This window comes from Brienomyrus brachyistius, chromosome 16, assembly GCF_023856365.1.
Source record: "Brienomyrus brachyistius isolate T26 chromosome 16, BBRACH_0.4, whole genome shotgun sequence".
NCBI lineage: Eukaryota > Metazoa > Chordata > Actinopteri > Osteoglossiformes > Mormyridae > Brienomyrus > Brienomyrus brachyistius.
In genome coordinates, this window is record NC_064548.1 from 7,024,881 (window position 1) to 7,046,007 (window position 21,127).

The 21,127-nt window shown below is 46.6% G+C and overlaps 2 protein-coding genes across 11 annotated transcripts in view; one reads left to right on the forward strand and one right to left on the reverse strand.

The window, feature by feature from the left end:
• The window catches only part of LOC125710290 (R3H domain-containing protein 1-like), a 32,821-nt gene extending 15,339 nt beyond the window's left edge, over positions 1–17,482 (reverse strand). For 6 of the 9 annotated variants that reach the window (XM_048979867.1, XM_048979866.1, XM_048979865.1 and 3 more), the window contains exons 1-4: positions 17,346–17,478; positions 7,073–7,351; positions 3,494–3,658; positions 2,927–3,116 (exon numbers count right to left, since the gene is read on the reverse strand). In XM_048979867.1, the coding sequence (XP_048835824.1) occupies positions 2,927–3,076 (150 nt within the window). In that variant the 5' untranslated portion in view covers positions 3,077–3,116; positions 3,494–3,658; positions 7,073–7,351; positions 17,346–17,478. Of the gene's footprint in view, positions 1–2,926; positions 3,117–3,493; positions 3,659–7,072; positions 7,352–9,399; positions 14,255–17,345 lie in introns of those variants that run through there. The other 3 variants (XM_048979863.1, XM_048979862.1, XM_048979861.1) reach the window with 3 other exon arrangements.
• An 807-nt stretch (positions 17,483–18,289) lies between these two features.
• Positions 18,290–21,127, forward strand: part of zranb3 (zinc finger, RAN-binding domain containing 3) — a 50,934-nt gene continuing 48,096 nt past the window's right edge. Inside the window, exons 1-2 of one of the 2 annotated variants that reach the window (XM_048979856.1) lie at positions 18,290–18,391; positions 20,194–20,375. In XM_048979856.1, coding sequence (XP_048835813.1) covers positions 20,227–20,375 — 149 coding nt within the window. In that variant the 5' untranslated portion in view covers positions 18,290–18,391; positions 20,194–20,226. Of the gene's footprint in view, positions 18,392–20,193; positions 20,376–21,127 lie in introns of those variants that run through there. The other variant, XM_048979857.1, reaches the window with a different exon arrangement.

Genomic DNA, 21,127 nt, shown 5'->3' on the forward strand with positions numbered 1-21,127 from the left:
AGGGAACTTTTCAGTCAAACCCCTTTGTTTATTGCCAGGGTTCTTCTCTGGACTTTTATTTAAACTTTGGGCACCCCTCCCTCCTTCTCTCCTTCCCCACACCTACACTCTGCACCACCCCCTAGGCTCAGAGGACTCAGCAGCTCTCTTCTCCCCCCCCCCTCCCCCCCACCCACAAATCTGACAGAGGGAGAAAAAGAATCTGAACACGCTGCCTGGCTTTGAAAGGCAGTACAAAGCAGACCAGCACGTTAACGGGTGCCAAGGGAACAGAAGATGCTTCAAATAAAAAAGCAAAGCCTGCAGGGATGGGAGCAGAGACCCAGAGGAGCTCAGGGCTGCCCTACAGGTGGATGAGAGAAGGCTGCAGAAATGGAAGATTGCGCGCCAGCCAGAACCTGCACCTGCGCCTGCCGAACTCAGCACCTTGTAGAAAAGGGCTTCACCTGTTTGCCGTAAAGCTGGCCAGTGAACAGAAGCCCAGCACTGGTTGTGAGGGGACCCGAGGGACTCGCATGTTTCTCGGGAAAAACACGGAGGAGTGGCATCCATGTAATGAAGATCAAAAAAACTGCCTGTACAGATATATTAGAAATGGCATTTCTGCCTAAAGAAAATTGCATTGTGTGTCTTAGCTATAGACAAAGTGAAGGCAATCAAATCAAGTCACACCTAGCTAGAGCTGACAGCTGAGAAATGGCCATGTGCGGATGATGGATGTGTACAATCAGCCAATGCAGGACTCACTAACAACCAAAAATAATATTGAGAAATAAACCCTCTGATGACTGGGCCTGGCTCTGAATCAGTGCTCTCGCCGGCCGAGGCCCGGAACCCCGTCCCCACACCAGCGGCCCAGAGGTTTACCTGGAGTCCTTGGGCCCGTTCTGTACTAGGGGGAGGAGACGGCTCTTCACACATGGCCAGGCTCCGAACTAACTTTAATTTTGTGTTAGACTAGGGGAGAGTGTGGGCAGGTGAGAGAGGTCAGAGGTCAGTGGGGAGGGGGGGGGTTTCAGGCACAGCAGCATACCTTGGATGGATGGGCCCCGCCCACAAACCGCCTTGTGGCCCCCTCATTCTTCCCCAACGTGCAAAACAAAAAAAATCACAACTGTGCGATGTTCACCAAAACGTACAGACAGACGCATTCCTCCACTGGTCAAGTGAGAAATCTAGAAAAATGCGTAACAATAGCAGGCAGGCATGAAGACAATCTAGCACAGGTAATGCTGAAAGGAAGGAAAACGTACAACAACTGGGTGTTAAACTCTGCAGCAGCTCTCCAGCAAAAAAAAAAAAAGGAGAGACGTTATGCACCAAGCAGAAGTCGAGCTGTGGCAGGCATGTTTACCCTCAGCCTGATCTGCACCTGTCCGTGATTCAGCGCGGGCTGCTGGTCGGTGGCAGTGAGGGAGAACTGAGAGAGTCTGAGAGCCACGCATATGCGCGTCACCATTGACAGCCTCGCCATGACTACAGGAACCACATAACGCAGCTATAACGAGAGCACATCTGCAAATTGGGCCATCGCCGCTGCATTTCAGGGTGCCCCGAAACGTCCTACTTTCTACTTTGACGCACTTTTGAGGTTGTGCTCCGCGCCCAATCAGCAGGTCCGGCGTCGACAGCAGACGCCTGCTTACCGGTTAAAGCTGACTCCAAGCCACCCCATAATTGGTCTGGAAAACGCATTATCCATATTCTCCTTCTCAAACCGGATACATTACATTGCATATTTTAAGCTTTAAGTTTATATGGAGCAAAGTCATGATTTACCTCAGTGTTATTTAGCCATTTAAATAATTAGGTTAAAATGCAGTTTGTTAAAATGAGTGAATGTGATGGGGATGAATGTGAATCGCGCCCATAATGAGTCTCCCGTACCGCTGTGCCGGTCTGTAGAGCCTCCAGCTGTATGGGCATGTCAGTAACGCAAGTTTCTTTCTTACACAACAGCATATTTTCTGCTAGTAAAGGAAGAGCTGTAGAGGGTAACCATAGAAGTCAAGGCTGAGGTGAAACGGAGTTGCTGAATGGTTTCTGTAAAATTAAGTGACTGTTACTCTACTGGATATCATTACCACCATTCTGGTGCCTAGTATTGGCAGTATGGGTACTGTCCAACGAATATAAACTTTAAAAACGAACTGACAGAAGGCGGACAGCCTGCACAGGATGTTAACTCTGCCAAAACGTGCAGCACCGAAGGACAATATGAAACTTTTGTTGTTGGACCAATCGTCAGTTAAAAACCAGAAATAGAGATAAACCAGGATTGCGGGGTGTAACGGGATCCAGATTATCTGTCTCGACCCATCCTGTGAGCCCCCAATCTTACACAGTTAGATGGCCAGCGTGGCACTGGGATGGGGGGACACCCTAACCCGGCCTCCCAGGCGGCAACATCCCCCGACATGGAGGAAGGCCAGGGTAACAACGAGCGGTTCTGCCCGCGTGCACCTTCAGCGGACAGCGACGGGTCCAAGTGGATGAGCGGCACCGGGGAGCGGAACACGCGGACAGGTGCCTGGCGGCCAGCTGGCAGCACCGCCTGCACTAACATAGGAGACAGATGGCGGGAGAGTCTGCACACGCCAGCTTCCCTGGGCCGCACACGGGAAGTTCGCGGATAAGCTCGGATTTTAGATGTGAACGATCTGCCGGCTTCTGCCAAGCTGCTTGCCGCAGATCCTGGCGTCCGGCACCTCCGTACGCGGTGGGAGGACGGGGGGGAGGGGGGGCTTAATGTAGTTTCACAGCCGCTCTCAAACTGTGCTCTGACCTTTGGAGATGTGAGCTGAGGAACCTCACAGCTTTCTGAGGGCCTCGCTCGCTCCCGGCCCGAATACCGACCGTGGAGACCCACATACGGCAACGAGCTACTGCTGCTCATCTCGCTGTCCCTCGGGGGAGGAGCTTTTACCTGCCATTCAGCCCTGCCACCGTGCAGACTGGCATCCCTGCTGGCCTCCGCCAGCTCCTTTTGGCCTGTCGCCGGCTCTGCGATCACAGCCTCAGGACCCCGTACTGCCTCAGCCTCATCTTTTCCGGTGACAGTACCGGACATCCTCATCAGAGATGATTACGTGGAGCGTCTACCAAATGCTGGGGACCTACAGAGAGATTAATGCAACTTTCAGAAACCAGTGCTGCGTGGCAAGGGAAAGAAGTGACAGTGATGGCGCCCCCTACAGAACAAAGCCAGCATGCGCAAGTTTTAATTTGAATTAGAGGTAACACATGTAACTAATGAACCCATGTGAGTTGGCCGATGGGACGTGGGTAAGACGGACATCTTCACACTAAGGGGCACCTGGTGCGTAGGGGGAGCCAGCAGAAACCTGCTAATTGGAGCAAGCGCACACCTGTCACATCTGCTCCCCCAAAACACGTTTTTTGGAGGAGGTCTCAGGGAAGCAGATCGCTATCGTCTCCTCGCATCTCTGAGATGCTGACCGCCATGGGCAGATTGGGACGCAGATGTACTTACCTGATGTGCTCTCTGCTGTAGGGCGGGTGGGGGCTGGACCCGGGGGGCTGCTTGTGCTGAGCCTGCTGGAAGCCCCAAAGAAGTGTCCCATGTCCCCCTCAGTAGCGGCGCAGCCAGGTCGGGGCAGGGCCGCCGTGCCACAAGCCGCTCATGCCCCTCCAAGACCTGCCGACAGAAATGGAGGAGGGGCCACAAAAGGATGAGTGCAAAGTAGACCAAAAGCCCCTGGCTCTATGACAATGGAAGCAATTCATTATGGGACACCATTAGATCACACAGACATCACTGGACTAAAGAGTCCATTTTGATCTGTGTCTTGTATTTAAATCCAGGCGACCTCAGCTTACGTGTGACCTCTAACCTTTGCCCTTGCAGAGATCTCCATGGAAACAGAGCTTTGAATGAGCTCCCTGAGTCCCAGAGGACCACCACGCCCCAAATCAAGCGTGCTTATCAGCAGTTGATGAATGTCGGTAGTAATGTTGCGCTAAAACAGAAGGCAGTGTGTGGCCGTTCGCTCACCCGCCCTTATCCCTACGGGAATTCTGGAATTGCAGAGAAAACTGGAGGTGGGGGAAGCTGAGAAGAGGAAGAAGCAGCAGCTTTCTCAAAGCAGCATCGATTTTTACAGTTGAGGTGAGAGAAGTACTTGGAGGGGAGCGAGGTCAGAGAGCAATCTGCCAGTAGTGTGGGGGGAAGGGCAGGATTATGTGCATTTCTGCTTCAGCCAAAACAGAAAGACACTCGTGTTTTTCAAATGAACTGAACACGGTCCCTGGGGAAGGCATCAGAGTGTCTAACCCCAACCCTTGGGAAGACATCAGAGGGTCATCATTTATTCATCTTTTTATTAATGGATTGCACGCACAGCCGCACTGGTCTTACCTTTCCCAAAACTGACCACTCCCTCAGAAAGCAGAGAGAGAAAGACCGACAGACAGAGAGAAGGATGAGTGTCCTTTGGAGAAGTAGAGAGCAGGACCTCCCCTGGAAGACCGGGTCACAGCCTGGCAGCGACCGATGCCGACACCTGCAGCTCTGCACCACGAGCTGCCAGCTTTACACGCAGGCGGTAGGCCAGGTACCACGGGCAACGGGCAGTCTCGACAAAGACTCACAGCATGGGGGCACGGACACAGCCCCCCCACACCACCCCCACACACAAAGGGGGGAGCGGGGTTAACAGGGATGTTAATGGGGCTGCGGTTTGCCTTGCTATTCCTCCCCTGAAATCTTTCAACATTCAAATGAAAGCTCAGTTGTCTCCTAAGCCAATCACACCACAATGTGCGGCTGCCATTGATTTTGCTCCCGCTGCTCGCCCCTGTGTCTGAAAAGTTAAGATTTATTACTCCTCATGTTCTTTCATTAGAGCTGAGTTTAGTGGGGCGGGGGGAGACGGACCCAGCTCAGGTCTGACACCCTAATTATTTGCCAATTTGTCATGCGCCGTCCCGCTCCTAGCCGACTCAATTGGGAGAACGTATCGCATATATCGCATATACGTCAGGAAAGCAAATGTAACCCGTGTGACACAAACCTAGAGGCAGAGCCTGGAAACATCCAGCAGATTCCTTAGCTTGCATGTCAATGCGCACAGCCCTTATTTATGTTGTGTCACAAACTACATAGGAATACATTTTCAAAATAGCATAATACTAATGTCTGAGCCCGAGTAAAAGATCAGACGGGGTCAGATCTGATTTTAGTGTGGAGGAACATGGAAATCTTGACTTGATTAATGCAGGAGATAATTCTAAAAGGGGAGATAGGAGGTCAGTGCAGCCCCCAGCGAGCAGGAGAGCAGGGAGACAAGTTGGAGAGTGGTGAGATATGATTTGGGGGGGGGGGGGGGGGCGCAAAAGCAGGGGGATGAGCCAGGGAGCTGCGACATGGGGGAGGGGGAAGGTTGGGTGGCGGCTGTGGGGGGCATTGCTGGGAGTGGGATAACGAGCCGGAGATGGGCGAGATGGCGAGAGGACGGCAGCCGCGACTAGGGCAATGAGCCAGGGAGCGGGGAGATGGGAGGTGGGGGGCGGCCGAGAGGCGAGGACGAACCAGGAGAAGTTAGACTGGGGGAGGGGGGTTAGGAGCAAGCCGTAGAGATGAGTTCGCCCGATGCCCCCAGGGCCAAGGCAAGGCAGGACGGACCGGAGCTGCCTGCATGACCTTACACATTCATTTTCAGGGATTTAGCAGGGTTTCCATTGAAAGCTGGGTGGATTGGGGAGGGAGGCACATATTAAACATGTAAAAAAGTACCACAGCAACAAAGTGCCCCAGGGTGAGCACATTACTCCGGGTAAATTACCATCAAATGAGGGTACTGGGGAGAGAAAGGAGGGGGCAGAAAGGGGAAAGCAAATCGATGTTCCGTGATAATGAGAATTTGCTATTTCTGGGTGTTTAAGCCTCACGCTAGCGTCAACGCAGCAGCAGCATGATGCCACCGTCTTCGGGGAACCGCGATTCCTGCCCCGGCTTTCCAATCTCAACAAGATTTCATTTTCGGGAAATAAAAGCAATCTGTCCCACACAGCTCCTGGGCTATTCTCAGGGTGGGCGTAATCACACCAGCGGAGAGTAATGAAACCCACACATCATAGTGGTGAATTCAGGACGGATTCAGCGTCTGGATCATGCTAGGTTAGTGTACTGTTTCATCATTATTATGCAGCTCATTTAACTTGTGACAAGCCCCACTTTAGAACAGAATAACTTTATTATCATTGCACAATTCTTGCACAAGAAAATTTTATAATGCACATTTTATAATTGTTATTATGGAAATGGAGAGATGGCTGATTTCTTAAAGTACACATTTAGTACATAGTTAGTGACAACCACATCTGATCTGATCTGGGTGGCTCTTTGTTCACTTCCTTTATTAGCTTCAAACATATATGTGTTAAAAACAACAGAAAGCTAAAATTTGCACTCTTGGTGTTAAGAGAAAGGTGCTAATCTCCCCCGTGGAGGCGGGCCGGGGATGAGCGGAAGAGACACTTACAGCCGGGCAGGTTTTAAAGAGCTGTGTGCAGACCGCCATTCACCCAAATGCCCGGTAAGAGCCCCACATTCACGGACACATACGAGAAGCAAGGATAATGAGGACAAATGCCTCGTATTCAGGGGCCGGTGTAGCCCCTAATACTGCTGGGTGGATGCAGGGAGCAGGCAGCACACGATGCGAGAGCCTAGGAAGAAGGCGCGGGGCATGCAGGCATGCTCCCGTGTTCGGCACAGAACGCTCATTTACAAAAGAAACAATCTGACACTGGACAATGAAACAGAAGGCAGGCGAGAAGGTGACAGAGCATGTGCACCAGGGAAAAGTCTCACATGTTTGCACACCCACATCCCCCAGCAGCAAACAGGATCCCCCCCAGAGCCAAACTTTACCAGCATTTCCAAGGTACACTAGCACCTGGCAACCAGCATGGTGACACCATGAGCCAGAGTACCTCCACCAAAATACTAGAGCCACCATAAGCTTCTGGGTAAAAACGCCTTTGCAACCACAGAACTAACGGCACCTGCCAGAACCCCTCTGCTGGGCTTTGACGGGAGGAGACTCACCTGCCACATAGCAGCCTGCCTTATGTCCATAGCTGAGGGGTTTAGTTTCCATAGTCCTGGAGGCAGCACGAAGCAGGAAGCGGGCTGTGCGGAGCAGGCTGTGGGGAGCGGGCTGCCTGCCTGCCCGCCCAGGGCCCCTCGCTCTACCCTCTCAGCCTAGCCGCTCGAGCCCATCACCCGGGCTCTCGGGCCGAGCCCTGGAGACAGCGGCAAATCAACGGCTGGCCGGCGTGATGTCAGCAGTGGCTCAGCCAGTCACGGCGCCCGCCTTGCCTCGCCCTGCACACATCACCGGGGCTAAATTGAGCTCTTCATTAGAGATTCAGCGGCACCGGCCCGAGCGTGAGGCTGGAGGTGGGAATGCTGGGGTGTGTGCGTGTGAGGAAGTGTGTGCGTGTGAGGAAGTATGTGCGTGTGTGCGTGCGCATGGGGTGCGAAAACCCCTCCCCCCACCATCCCACCTCACCAAACCCCCCATCTCCACCCACTCACTCACTCATTCACTCACTCACTCACTCACTCCGCCTGGAAGAGAAGGGGGGGGTGGGGGGTTTGACAGCAATGTCAACCCACAACAAAGGCCAGCTCAGGGTGGGAGGGTAGACAGTCCAGAGCTCAGTACTGACGGCACACACAGGAGGGATGTCTCGCACAGCGCGTCAACCCGCACCGTCATCACAGAAGACAGATTGCTCAATGTGCTGCCAAAAATAAGAGAAGTGCGCGTTCTGCTGCCCAGTTGACGAATGTTACGGGGCGAGAGACAGCACGACAGAAACATGATGGCCAATGCAATATTTAAGATGCATAACTCATCTTCCCACTTATCTGTGTATAATTCATGCAAATCTACAAGAGGAGCCGTTTTCGCTACTTTCCTACTGTAGTTTAGCGTGAGCCGCAGATTGCAGCCAGCTCTGAACTGGCTGAACACAGTTAAACGGCACAAGCCACTAATATGCAAGAAAATCAAAAAAGTGACATAATAGCTGGGTTTCCCAGTGCACTGCTGCTGCACTGGCTCTGGCAGAACTGGACTTGAGATTAAATCTTTTTCCCAGTGCTTCCCATGCTATAAATATTTGATGGCCACTTTTTGCACGCTTAAAATTAGCCAGTGCGCGGCCTCCCTCTGCAGTGAGAATTTAAATATTAGGTTAAGTCTCAGTCCGGCCTCTTATGGACAAGCTGAGTCGGGCAAGTCCACCTTCAATTTAGAGACCCTTCCCAAAATAACTAAAGAGGTTCAATCATTTCTTTTAATTACGGTCTGACAAAGAGATGCACAAGGATCGTTTTTCTCCTGCAAACAATCACTGTGAGAGCGAGCGGAGGCAGCTTTGTAAAGCTCACCGCGCCCCCCCATCAACAGCAAGACACGGCCGCCCCAATGCCGCGGCGATACAAGGACAGCAAGGCGGTGGGCGACCCGTCCCTGAGGCACACATAGCGATGACAAAAGGAAGCTGGTGGCAATTAACAGAAAGCAAAGCGTCTGGAACTGAGCACCGAAAGAAGATTCCTTCAAAACAGATACCTTTGGATGCAACCTCAAACGCAGTGCATGTCACTCCATCTCTACCATCCCAGGCTGACAGGAGACTCTATGTGCACAAGAGCCACTCTTAAACAGAGAAGAACTCACCGGACATCCAATACTGGGCGCCAACTCACGGTGGACTAACTTAATGAACTTACAGGTTCTTACCACCCGGAGCTGCTGCATCACTTAAAAATCTGCAAGAAGCTACCACTAAAATGAGAGAATTCAGAGGGGTACAGATTTCTGCCATAACCCAACTGTCACACTATAAATAAACAGGAACCGCCACATAACCTGTGTCAACATGTTTTTCGAAAAGAATAGAAAAAGCAAAAACCAGCATGTAAATGAGTGCCACATCAATGTCACTAACGGCTTGCATTTCCTCATCTGTCACATGACTGCAGCTCGTCGCCCGGCTCTGCAGTTCTATTCCTTCCCTGGGAAAACTGCCGGCGTTCCGATTATCAACACCTGGCTTCAGATTTGTGGGAAAACAGCGAGCATGGGCCCCATTCATCTGCATAATAAAAGACGCGGACGGCGGCACTTCCTAATTAAGCCACGCTATGTAATTTGCCGTTCTGAAAAGTGACAAATACATTTATTCACGTCCTCCCCACGGATGCTCCAACATTGGTGCGATTTCCAGAAAAATTACATTAAAACCCTAATGAGCTCCCTCAAGGCAGGATCAGAATAGGATAGGATCGTGCTCGCGTCTGTCTACCATGCAGGACTCAGAGGCGCTTGTGAGGACCACGCAACGCTTCATCCTCATTACCTGACCAACGGGACGCAGGGAATGCGTCGCCGGGCATCTGTGCAGCGGCTCTCTTGTCATGACGCACATCTTAAAGCATTTTGGGGGGTGCTCTGCAGATATATCACACTTCTTGGTCTCAGCTTCAAATGAAAATGTTTTGCTTGGCCGGCGTCGTAGGGAATCTAACAAGCGGCAGAGCGAGGCATCTCGCCAGCATAACTCATCACCTTCTTATTCCTAATGAGCTTGAGCACTCTGACTGATGGATGATCCAATAAGCCTACAGATCGAAGGGGGCCTCAACCGGACAAGTGCCTAATTTGCTCAAATGGCCCTAAAGAACCTCAGAGAGATAAGAATTAGTTACAGGAAGCAAATTCTGATGACCTTTAACACTAAGGAAATGACTTCAGCATTTCTTTGTAAATCGAACTGGTGACAGAATATCCCACAATCCCCAATGAGACTCAGAGCCCCTTAAACACAAAAACAAGCATTAAATTACATAAAACCTAACACTTCTTACTGTAACTGAAGTCACACAATGCAAGTAATGTATGAAGAAATGAACACCGCAGGCATCCCAATCATGCATAACTTTTTAATGCTGCAAACAATGTTTCATCATCAGCTTTACCCAGTTACAAATTTATATACATATTCCTCACAACAGAGGCAGTGGATATTAATCACACAATTACAGGGTAGTCTTTCGGGGCTTTATAGGATTAGTGGTGACATAGGTTCCAGAGGGCAGATTGTTATAAGGGGGTACGATTATTAACGATCCTTAAAGGAATATACAAAGCGACATTAATTATACCGGCGCATGTGGGACACAGAATACTGCGTTTCAGCACTGAAAACAGCGCCCACGGTTTGATGATTGTAGCTGGCGAAACACCTCGTATCTGATGATAGGGAATGAGGAGAGGAGAGGAAGACCAGGCAGAGCAGACGCGGGTCTCAAGCACATATCCCCCCGCTCATTCTGCGGTCCTGTGGACGTTTCAATTCGTTTAAACTGGACGGACAACACAAAGGAAGACCCTGGGTCGGCATCAGTGACAAACGAAACACAAAGACCGGCTTGGGTGTCACATGCCGCGTCGAGAGGGACCGACACTGGGACAGAGACAGAGAACTTCACCCCCACAACTCTTCCGCCGCAAAATGACAGGGACGACTGGAGAAAAGGGAAAAACAATGCACGAATGGCAATGTAGAAAGGAAACGGCAGCTGCGCCCAGAGACCACGGCACAAAGCTTTCTGAATAACACCGGTGAAATGCATCCCTCCGTCTATACAGAGTGCCGCCGCAAAACCGCCCGGAAAATTCCTCCGACTGGACGTCGGTGTGAAACGCAAGCGGCACCTAAAGCGTTTATAGTGTAAGGGGTCTATAATGTGAAGTGGGTTTCAGCACATGCTGGGATCCGTCCACGTGCGATTTCCGGAAAGAAACGCGTAAGTGAAGCGTTTGACTTGGACGATCGCAGAGCTCTTAAAAAAACCGCCCCCACAATACGCAATACATTCTCATGTATAACAAAAAATATATAAATATCGAATATAAGTATACCACAGTATTTATAGACGCATTTACTTTTGTAGCAAATCCTCCGTGACACTAGCCTATGCGATCCGCCCAGTATATGCAGGACGAATAATACAAAATGATAATGTGGCACGTCGTCTTCGTGCATAATTAGCATATGGTTAAAATGCATTTTAAGTTCCATAGATAAAAGTTAAATAAAAAAAAACTTAACACTCAGCATGAGCAGCAAAGGGGACGGCCAGTCCGAAAATCTAGGTATAAACACGGTAATATCACGCGTTTACCGCAGGAAGAAGCCCATCCCTGTCGCTTAGTGATCTCCACGGCGGTTCCTCAATGCTGTCACGGCGGCCTTAAACCACCAAGTAATTATAAAATAGAAATCGGTACCGAATTATACGAAGCATGTCATTTTTTCACATTTTAAAATTTGAATTATAGTGAAATGCAGATTTTATACGTTTAATATTTAACATAAGAGCATAATAAATGTATTTTAAAGGTAAACGTGACTAGGAGATTACAGAAACGCGTCAGTCCAGTCAGCCATGGGTTAAAGCCAAAACTCCTTTTTACCTGCCATAAGCTGACATTTAAGCAGCTGGTGAACCTTTTACAATTCACAGACGGTCTCACAGCCAATTCCAGTAAATATCAGTCTTTGTGGGAGTAGAGAGATATCAATCGCCATGGCCCAATTTTCTCCCAGCATGCATCGTTCCTCGCCACTCATTCTCTCGCATCCCAAGCACCTTTCCACATGTGCCAAATGTTCAATGGCGCGATGCATCATGGTTGAGAAACTGTCACTTAGAGGAGTGATGTCGAATCGTGTCTGGAAAGACGTTAGTCACGACTGTATCATAGCCATTTTAGAGAGAGCAAGGAACGTTAATTTCCCTATATTTTTAATTTATAATGACATGCATATATTAATATAATTATTATGCAAATAAGGGTTGTCTGCTATGTATGCACGTACTGATTACCAATAGAAACAACAACAGGGTGACTGATACGCTGTAGAACAGCGACGAAGTACAGTTTCGAGGCCCCACAAGCTGCAGCAGTCCATGGCAGGCGGACACAGGCCGAGATCCACCTGAAGCGAAGCAGCACCCATGGGCGGAGCAGCCAGCGCTTGCTGGTTTCCTGTCCGTTGGCGGCTCATGTATCATCGCTACCATGCCCCGAGCCCCCTCACCTCCCTGCACCGGCTACAGTTAGCCATTCATATCTCCCCTGACAGATACAGGCCAGGGGAAAAGAGGGAAAAATCACCAAATGACACAGTGGCAAGATTACCTGTAATGCGATTAGACAGCCTGAGAGACCTGAACAGTCACCAGAGCGGCGGATTCACTCATCAAGGGTATTTGTCACATACAGCGGTTCAATAGATGAGAGCAACCTTCAGCTATATTTATGGGAACAAACGCACCTCAAAACCACCTAATACAGCAATCTGAATATTATTTTCTGAAGTACACTGTTAGACTATGTGCTATGAGCAGTGTAATCAGTGCCAAAGCTTCCTCAACTTGCAAAGAACACTTGACGGATAACAAAAAGGAACAAAAACACACTTTGACATGAAAGTCATGCAACATACTCCGATTCTACTGTTGCTGTCAAATACATTTTTTTTTTTAACTTTCTCATCTCTTAACTGTTCAGCTTTCATTGGTCTAAGCAGCGCGTTCAATGGTGACCACACCAGGCTGGAGCACTTCTGGCTGGCGCTACGGCACAGTCAACAGCAGACCAGATATCATAGTCAACAGCAGACCAGATATCATAGTCCGTGGGGAGCTAGGGAAATGGGGAATCACTGCAGCCATAAGATGGGAAGCACAGGGGAAAACATCTCAGTGTTTATTTAAGTGAATGAGAGCAAAAGACAGAATGATCAGAACAGAATGCTACCTTAGCAGACTACAGAGCAAGCACCCAGCAGAAAAGATGAAAGCATTTTGTACAAAGAAGTGCAAAACAGCCTCTCCTGGTAATGCTTACAGTAAATTGTCCTTAGGCTGTTCTTGTTAAGGCCAAACAAAACTGGTTATTTCTGTTATGCAATTTCAATGCTCAAAGCTATTTTATTTAACTCATATAATCCTTTGGTATTCATCAATAAAATGGGATTTTGTACCAAAACCAAGTAAGAGTACTTCAGTTAAGTAATTAAGATTTGGTTTCCTAACTGAAACAAGGCTCAGCTGCAATTGTCCTGCAAGGACTTGAATCTGCAAGTTTATGAAAAGTTGCCTTTTTAAATATGTGTATGTTACATTAAGTCAGAGACTTTGTTTGAAAAGATGGCGCAGGAGGAAAGCAACCATGCAAAACGAGTGCCCCTTTCACACTGCGAGTCAAGACAACAGTCCACGAGGACCAAAACATTGGCTGCTAGTGCCACAGCAAAGATGTCTAGGTGAAACAGCAGACTCGCTGATGGACACCGCGAAGGGCCGATCTTTCAACTAAGATTCAAGTACGTCCAGAGGGTCAGGAAAGTCGTGAGGCACAAAGCAAGAAGAGAAACAAAGAAAATAAACTTCTGCATGCAATATTTTTTACATTTTGTTTTGAAAATGAAACTCAGCAATATACAGTTTAATAACCATATTCTACGTGATGTCACTGATATCGACAAGTTTTAGCCCAGAATGATTCATAATCTCCCAGCATTTTGACATCATTCAGCATTTTATTAGTGTTGTGGTGTCTACCAACTAAATACATTTAGTTGCAAAACCAACACTTTGCACCACCAACAAAATGTTAATGTTAAAAACCTCAATATGACCTCAAATCTAAATCACGATTAATTTAACATTTTACCTTGATTACGATTAATGAACGATTTTTGTTTTTTTGTTTTTTGCCCTCATATTTTATTAATAAGGTTTGTACTATAAATGTGGTCAACTATTTAAGCAGGGATACTATTTTCTAATGAATGACTGCATATCTTGTGATTTTAGAATAACTGAAGGGAACACACATAGATGGACCATTTATGGTTATTTATTGAATATTTCGAACAACTGAAATCAAAGTACAAATCGCTTGAAATGAAAACATCTTATGAAAAAGGTCACATGTTAGTTTTAACGTAAAAAGCAAGTTGTCTAGAAAGGTAGAAAATAATTTGCATTTCTTGCAAATAAAATAAACCATTTACAGTGAAACCTCATATTGCGAGCATAATTTGTTCCGAAAATGTGCCTGTAATCCAATGCACTTGTATATCAAAGCGAATGTTCCCATTAGAAATAATGGAAACTCAGATGTTTCGTTCCACAACCAAAAAATATTAACATAAAAATGATTAATACAAAATATAAAGTAAAAATACATAAAACAAATTAACCTGCACTTTACCTTTGAAAAGAATCGTGGATGGTATGAGGGAGACGAGAGAGAGGAGAAGAGGAGAGTTATTTTGTAGGACGACTTTCACTATAACTAACGGAATCACTGCTATCTGTTGGCTCACTAGAATATTTTTCTTTTTGTGCGACTTTAACAAGGAACCTATCCAATGACAGCCGCTTTTGCCTTCTTTTCAATTTCGTGGAAATGTGGACATTGCATTGTCGTTAAACATATTAATCGCTCACACTGCTACACCTTTATTCGAGTGATGCTTTTCTACTAAATTTTGAATATATGAGTGAGGCACACCGGCTGAGACCAAGCATAGGAAACGATTACCCACAATCCCGCAGCGAGAGAGATAAACCATCGGCTGAGTTGTGATTACGTGACGCTAGGCAGAAAAAGCGTATATGCAATACTAGTATTGCAAGACCTCGCTCATTTACCAAGTTAAAATTTATTTAAAATTTTTGCTCATCTTGCAAAACACCAGCAAACCAAGTTACTTGCAATCTGAGGTTTGACTGTACAGTGATCATGTCTGTCTGGATTAAATTGATCACTATAAGCGGATGATCGTTATAACTGTTTTTTTCTTTTTCTTTATGTCTCAGGCAGATTACCATCTAACTGACATTTGTATGTTTATTAAATGAATATAAGGTCATGTAATAAAAAGGACAGCATTGCTGTTTACTAAATATTACTGACTTTCAAAATACAGTACAGCTGTTTCAAACACTTAAAATTACAGTGCTGCACAAATTAAATTACTTAATTGTGTATAATTCAAATATGCTATAATATTACAGTACAGTACATAAAACATAGCTTATTTTAGTTTCACTACTGCATCTCGGTGGCTCATTTTTGGCAGTTTATCATAAACCTTGATGTGTCTATACCCGTAATTGAGCAAAAATGACTTTTCCCCCATCGTGTTTTCTGTGCATGCAGCATTAACCTCAAGTAAATATCCAGAAGCAACCGGCTTACTGAAGAGCAAAGTAAGCAAATATCAAAAAGAATAATTACTGTTATTTTAACACTGTCATATACAAAAGACCCAAAATGAACACTGTAATTGGACTACGTGATTAAGTGAATTATTTAAACAGTATTTATATAGAAATGATTCTGCACCAAGCTTTTTGATCCATGTAAGTGGTTGGTCACTATAACCATGAACACTATAAGTGGTTTCCACTGTATTTTAAATATTGCTAGTGCTGAAACTGATTGATGGTATTACCATAGGTAGCCGAAACTATTTTTCTGCAGTGTTTAAATTTGACCTTTTTTTTAGTGTTGTCTTCACTAAAGCGACAATGTGTCCAAATGACAGGCATGGCATTTTTCTTTGGTACAAGCTGCTTGAGCTGCTCAGTCGGTTTGGTTTTTCAGTATTCCTCCTTGCTGCTGGTTGTTACTTGTTGGGAGTATCATGACATCACATGTGGTAGTATATTTTTAAGTGGACGATATGTGAACGCAAACTGGGGAAAGTATTAACAGTTTTTAAGTATTAACAGAATTTCACAGACATGGGGAAGATTACGTTGAGGTACATAGAGATTCTGAAAGTCGGTTTTGATTTATTTTTCATCAATTGCCCAGCCTTATACTTTTAAGTCAATTTTAGAAAGTATGAGCAACCAGGATTATTTCCATCCTTCCATCCATTTTCTGTAACTGCTTATCCTATGCACCTTACCAGTGGAGTGTGGGTTAGGAAACGAGAGGAAACCTCACAAAGACACAGGAAGAAAGAACACGCAAACTCCACACACCTGGAGCCATGGCAGAAACTTGATCCCTGGTCCCAGAAATAAAACACAACAGTGCTAACCTCTACACCACCATGTCGCCCTCAACAAGGCTTATCTATTGGCTTCATTTCCACACTTTGAAGGCTGGTGGTTCATGTCAGTCTGGCCATATGAGACTTTCCTGTCAGCATCTTTCACTGTGTGAGACTTAAAGAGTAGCTGTCTTACCACTTAAGCAAAAAGAAACTGCCAATATAATCCACATACGTGCAAGAATACATGTTCTCTGCCTCACAAATCTCATAACCAGTGACTGTAGTCAACATGTTCTGCTGTTACTACGTTCAATTTTGCATGCGTTATGAAGAACCCATTGAAATTCAAATGCCACAGTTACAGGGGAGGAGACAGGTGTATGGGGGGGGGGGGGGGGGGGGGACGATAGACAAACTGCAATACAGGACAAACGGCAGTGCAATAAAAGACAAGGCAGTGCAATATAAGAACAATCGGACAACAAATAAGCAATAAATACGTAATGCAATTGGAATAATCCGTTTGGCACAGTTGTCTGCCTGTTAACTTGGAAGCAAGACGTGAAAACTCGCTAATGCCTAACCTGCTGGACAGAGTGCAGCTCGCATCGGGATATCCAGGTACTTGTCCTACTGTACCCCACTGCCCGGTTACTCGTTGTGTTGTACACGACAGCATGGCCAAGCGGCTTTTCAACCGCGGGCCCGGAGACAGACAGCAGTACCTCTTGTGTTTCAGACTGTTTCTGCCCACTGGACACAGACGGCTACGTGCGTCAAGTACCACAAGTTGCGCCAGGCAAAAAAAGAACAATATGCAACAATATAAACAAACCAGCAATAAACTAATAAGCTGTGGCGCGTCCTCCCGAAGAACAGACAATGCCCGAGGATACTAAGGCAGGCCCTGACATGTTACAACATTAAGACCACTGTGAAACACCAAACTCCGCGGAGCCACGCTGCTAACCGGGTAGCCGCCCGACCGCGAATTAAACCTGAGATAAACTTGAGGTAAAGTCTCGCACGTAGCCACGTACAGTATGTCAGTTAGCTCCCGGCTAGCTAGCTAGCTGTAATTAATGTTAGGCCTTGGTCAGCTCCGCTATTGCATTGGTCCTGCTTGGATTACAGTAGTGTGCGATGATCATAATCTGTCAATCTTTTTACACGTTCTTATGAATAAAAGCAATAAAACGGAAATGTCTCCTTACCGGATGCGTAAGGGTGTCAGTATTCTGTAAACTGAAATATAAATAAGATGAATATTGCTATATTCAACCTATATTAATTACATCAACAGCCTGGCGAGGGGTAGCAATGAATCCGGGACGGACGAACGAAGCTGGGAGAAAGGCAGCGGCACACATTATGACTGACAGCTCCGTCGCCCAATTACAGTGACTGCTTTGCAATTATGGGCCATTCCCAGTGCGCATTGGACTTAACTGACACGCGCTTACAAGAAGTGGGCGTGGTTAGAGCGTTTTAAAGATTTTAATTACGAATGGTCCTCATAAAGGCCTTTCGTTTTAAATGTATATTGCAAAGGTCTTTAATGAAAGCAACCTTATTGTAGTAAGATATGTGCATTGTATAAAACATGTATTTAACGAGTCCTGTTCACCCAATGAATAAATTACTATTCGCTTTTTAATCTAGCCGTTCATAATTACATTACCGTGATTACGGAGATCCATATTGCGTACATAGAATTACGGCATGGTATTCAATATCAATATATCAGTTGTACCAGTTATTTTTGGAGATTCGTTAAGGCTTGCCCAATGCATGCAAGAAATTATACGTAATAATCTTCAGTTTACTGTGACATGCCATAACAAAATGAATGGTTTTAACAGTCAACAATGTTACCCACTATATTTGTTGACGTTTGCTGTCTACATCAAACGCACTTGATACAGTGGTAATGCTTATTTGATTAATTTATCATACAACAGTTCAATGTGGATTTGTAAATTGTCTGCCTTTTTTCTCTCCAAATTATTCGACGACTTCAATGAAACCGAGATTGAACGAACGCGACTGACTCCCACGGACACGCGAGGTGAAACGCACGCGGTCCACGCTACGTCAGAGCGCCGGTAGTCGCTGGTGTCTGACGCAGAAACGCAAGCTGAGTAGCGTCAGAGCGCCGCACAAGCGTAGCGCGGGAAACAACCGGGGTGACCGAGGTGTCTTCTGGCTGGTGTATATTCCGCTCCTCGGCTTCTGTTCTTTCCTCCTCGTTGCCAAGACGGTAAACCAGGCTCCGCTATTGTGTGTTTCGGTCACTGATGTTTGCGCATGTACAGTGAAAACTGCAGTGACTGAAGGTGTCTTTAGTCCACTTGCTAGCTGTTTGTTTTCATGTTTATAATTTATACTTTAACCATGAGGCGCTTTTTGTAGCAAGTAAATAATGACATGAGACAACCTCCTATATACAGACCAAACTCTATACTTTTATTTCTTAAGAAATAATGTTTCATTAATTATTTACTCAGATTGCAGTGCATCAGTCAGACTCCATAAACGTGACTGAATTACATACATTCAAGGTTACCAACTTTAGTCAACTGACTGGTGTAATATTTTCGATTCGAGGCACGTGTGCGCACTCATTTACATGTATGTAACATTTACCTCGTAAATAGTCCGTAGGGTTTGCATACTACCCCAACAATTTTGATGTAGTTTTAGGTTTGTAATTCAATATTATACATTTGCCGTAAGATTTCTTACGCGAGCGTGAGAGTCTGAAAGTGTGAGTGTCACGCCAGATGTGTGACAGTTGGCAACCGTGTACATTTAGTCCTATCCCATATTCATTTACTCTGTGACTACCGTCATTCCTTCAGTAATGCTATGGAGCTGGTTAAAGCAGTTCAGTTTGCGGTAACATTACGTTCTTTTACTTTTCCTTAGACTTTAACTGTGGGCCTTTTTCTTCAGTTAAGCCCTAATATCGTAGTCGCGAGTTGGCCGTGATGAATTAAACGAGAATATTTTTGGAGAAAAAAAAATTATATTTGGAGAAGAAAGATCGCAGAAACTCGCAGACATGTCGTTAGCCAAAAAAACAGAAACAATATTGAATATGATTTGGATCACTTAAAATCGTATGATGTTTAAATATTAATGGTACATAATATTTATTAGTGTAAGTGCTTACTTTAATATCTTTAATATTAAATGACCTGGCTTAGATACGCCAGGGGGGGGGGGGCACAACGTAGTGCTCCCAGTGCATACAGTAGTAACATGATTTAGTTCGTTTGTATATTATATAAAAGTTTTACATAGGAAATGACGGAATAATTTGACTTGCAGAGTCTACAGTACAGTACTGTTTGTTTAGAAAGTGATATAAAATAGACTTACAATTCAGGCCAGCAGACTTGTGGGTTGAGGTTAATGGGTGGCTAGGTATTTGCTAATTTTTGCATTTGTGGGGATCTTACACACCTAACCTTCATGAAAGTGAAGGGGTTACTCTATACTGTAGAAACCCAAATTGGTACCGAACTGTAATGCAGGTGGTCAAAGGTCTGTGGAGTCTGGGTCAGCCTTGCAGTGAGATGTGTTCGTATGTGGCCTAATCGCCTTATTAACATCCCGGCACAGTTGAGGTCCGGTAATCGAACAGCTAAATGTGAACACAGGTTGTGATGTACCTTCCTGCCTGCCTAGCATAACACTTAATGTAAGTCAGTGTGAATAACTTCCAGTGTGAATAAATTGGCTGAAAAAGCCACACGTGGGTCTTTTCTTGCCCGAGGCCTTGGTACTGGCGGATGCGAGAATGTGTGGCAGCTTCCAGCCCGTTCAGAGGAAATTGGTGGTGATCCTGTGTTGGGGAGAGCGGTTTGTCAGCTTGTGGCTGACGTTATAAAGTGTCAGTAATAGATGGGGCGCATGACGGGGTGCTGCCAAATGGGGGTGGGGGGCTACCCCCAGTTGGCTGCGCTGCTGGGTCCTGAATCGACCTGGGTGCAGAGGGGCTTTGTCAGGTGCCTCATTTCTCCTTCACCTCTGAGAATCTTCCCCCTGTCTCCACAGGAGAGTCCACTCCTTGCTAACGAAAGCTGCAGGATGAGCTCCGGCCAGGCAGTGGGCCCCCTGAACAGCGGCCGAGGAAATGAGCCCGATGACCAGCTGTTAAAGCTGCCAGAAAAGCTGCATCAGCGACTGATGCCGTTCCAGAGGGAAGGTGTCAGATTTGCTCTCTCAAGAGACGGGAGGTATGTGGTCATTACTCTGCCTGCGAGTGAAGCGCTTGGACAGTTTGGGGACGGCAGTCTGAGGACGTTTCACATCGTTAGCTTGCCCGCCATCTTTAAAAGCGTGCTCCTCTTCTCCCCCGTATGTCAGAGCACCCCTTAAGATGGCAGGCTTTCAAGGACACCCCACCCTAACTCAGGCCTGGGTCCGACTGATCCACGGTGATCCTTTGTGCTTGAATGGTGTGCGTGTGTCTGTGTGTCTGTGTGTGTGTGTGTGTGTGTGTGTGTGTGTGTGTGTGTGTGTGTGTGTGTGTGTGTGTGTGTGTGTGTGTGCGTGCCACACTCTTATTTTCAGGTTGGTGATGAAAGTGTGGGTCAGGACTCTCAGTATAATGGGATGCTGCTATTGCAGAAGGAGAATGCAAAATGCTGCGCTTTATTTAGGCGGTGTGGGGTAGCATTCGCCTCCACCACCACCCAGCAGATTGATGACCCACAAAGGTATCGTCTGGGCCACAGCATCAGGGGAGCCGCGCAGTCTCTTGGGTACACACTGCAACACTTTTGAGTGGCTCGGCGCTGATGCACGCTTCCAAGAGCGAGGGCACGAGCGATTGGACGCCTTGTTATTTTTGCATAAGCACTATGTGGGATGCTGGTAATCATCATGAGGGGCTTTAGTCAGAGTGTCTGCAGAGCTGCCTTTGCCTCTGTCCAAATGGAAGCGTGAGGCAGCTTCCTCTCTCTCCGTAAGTGTAGGAGAACCGCAC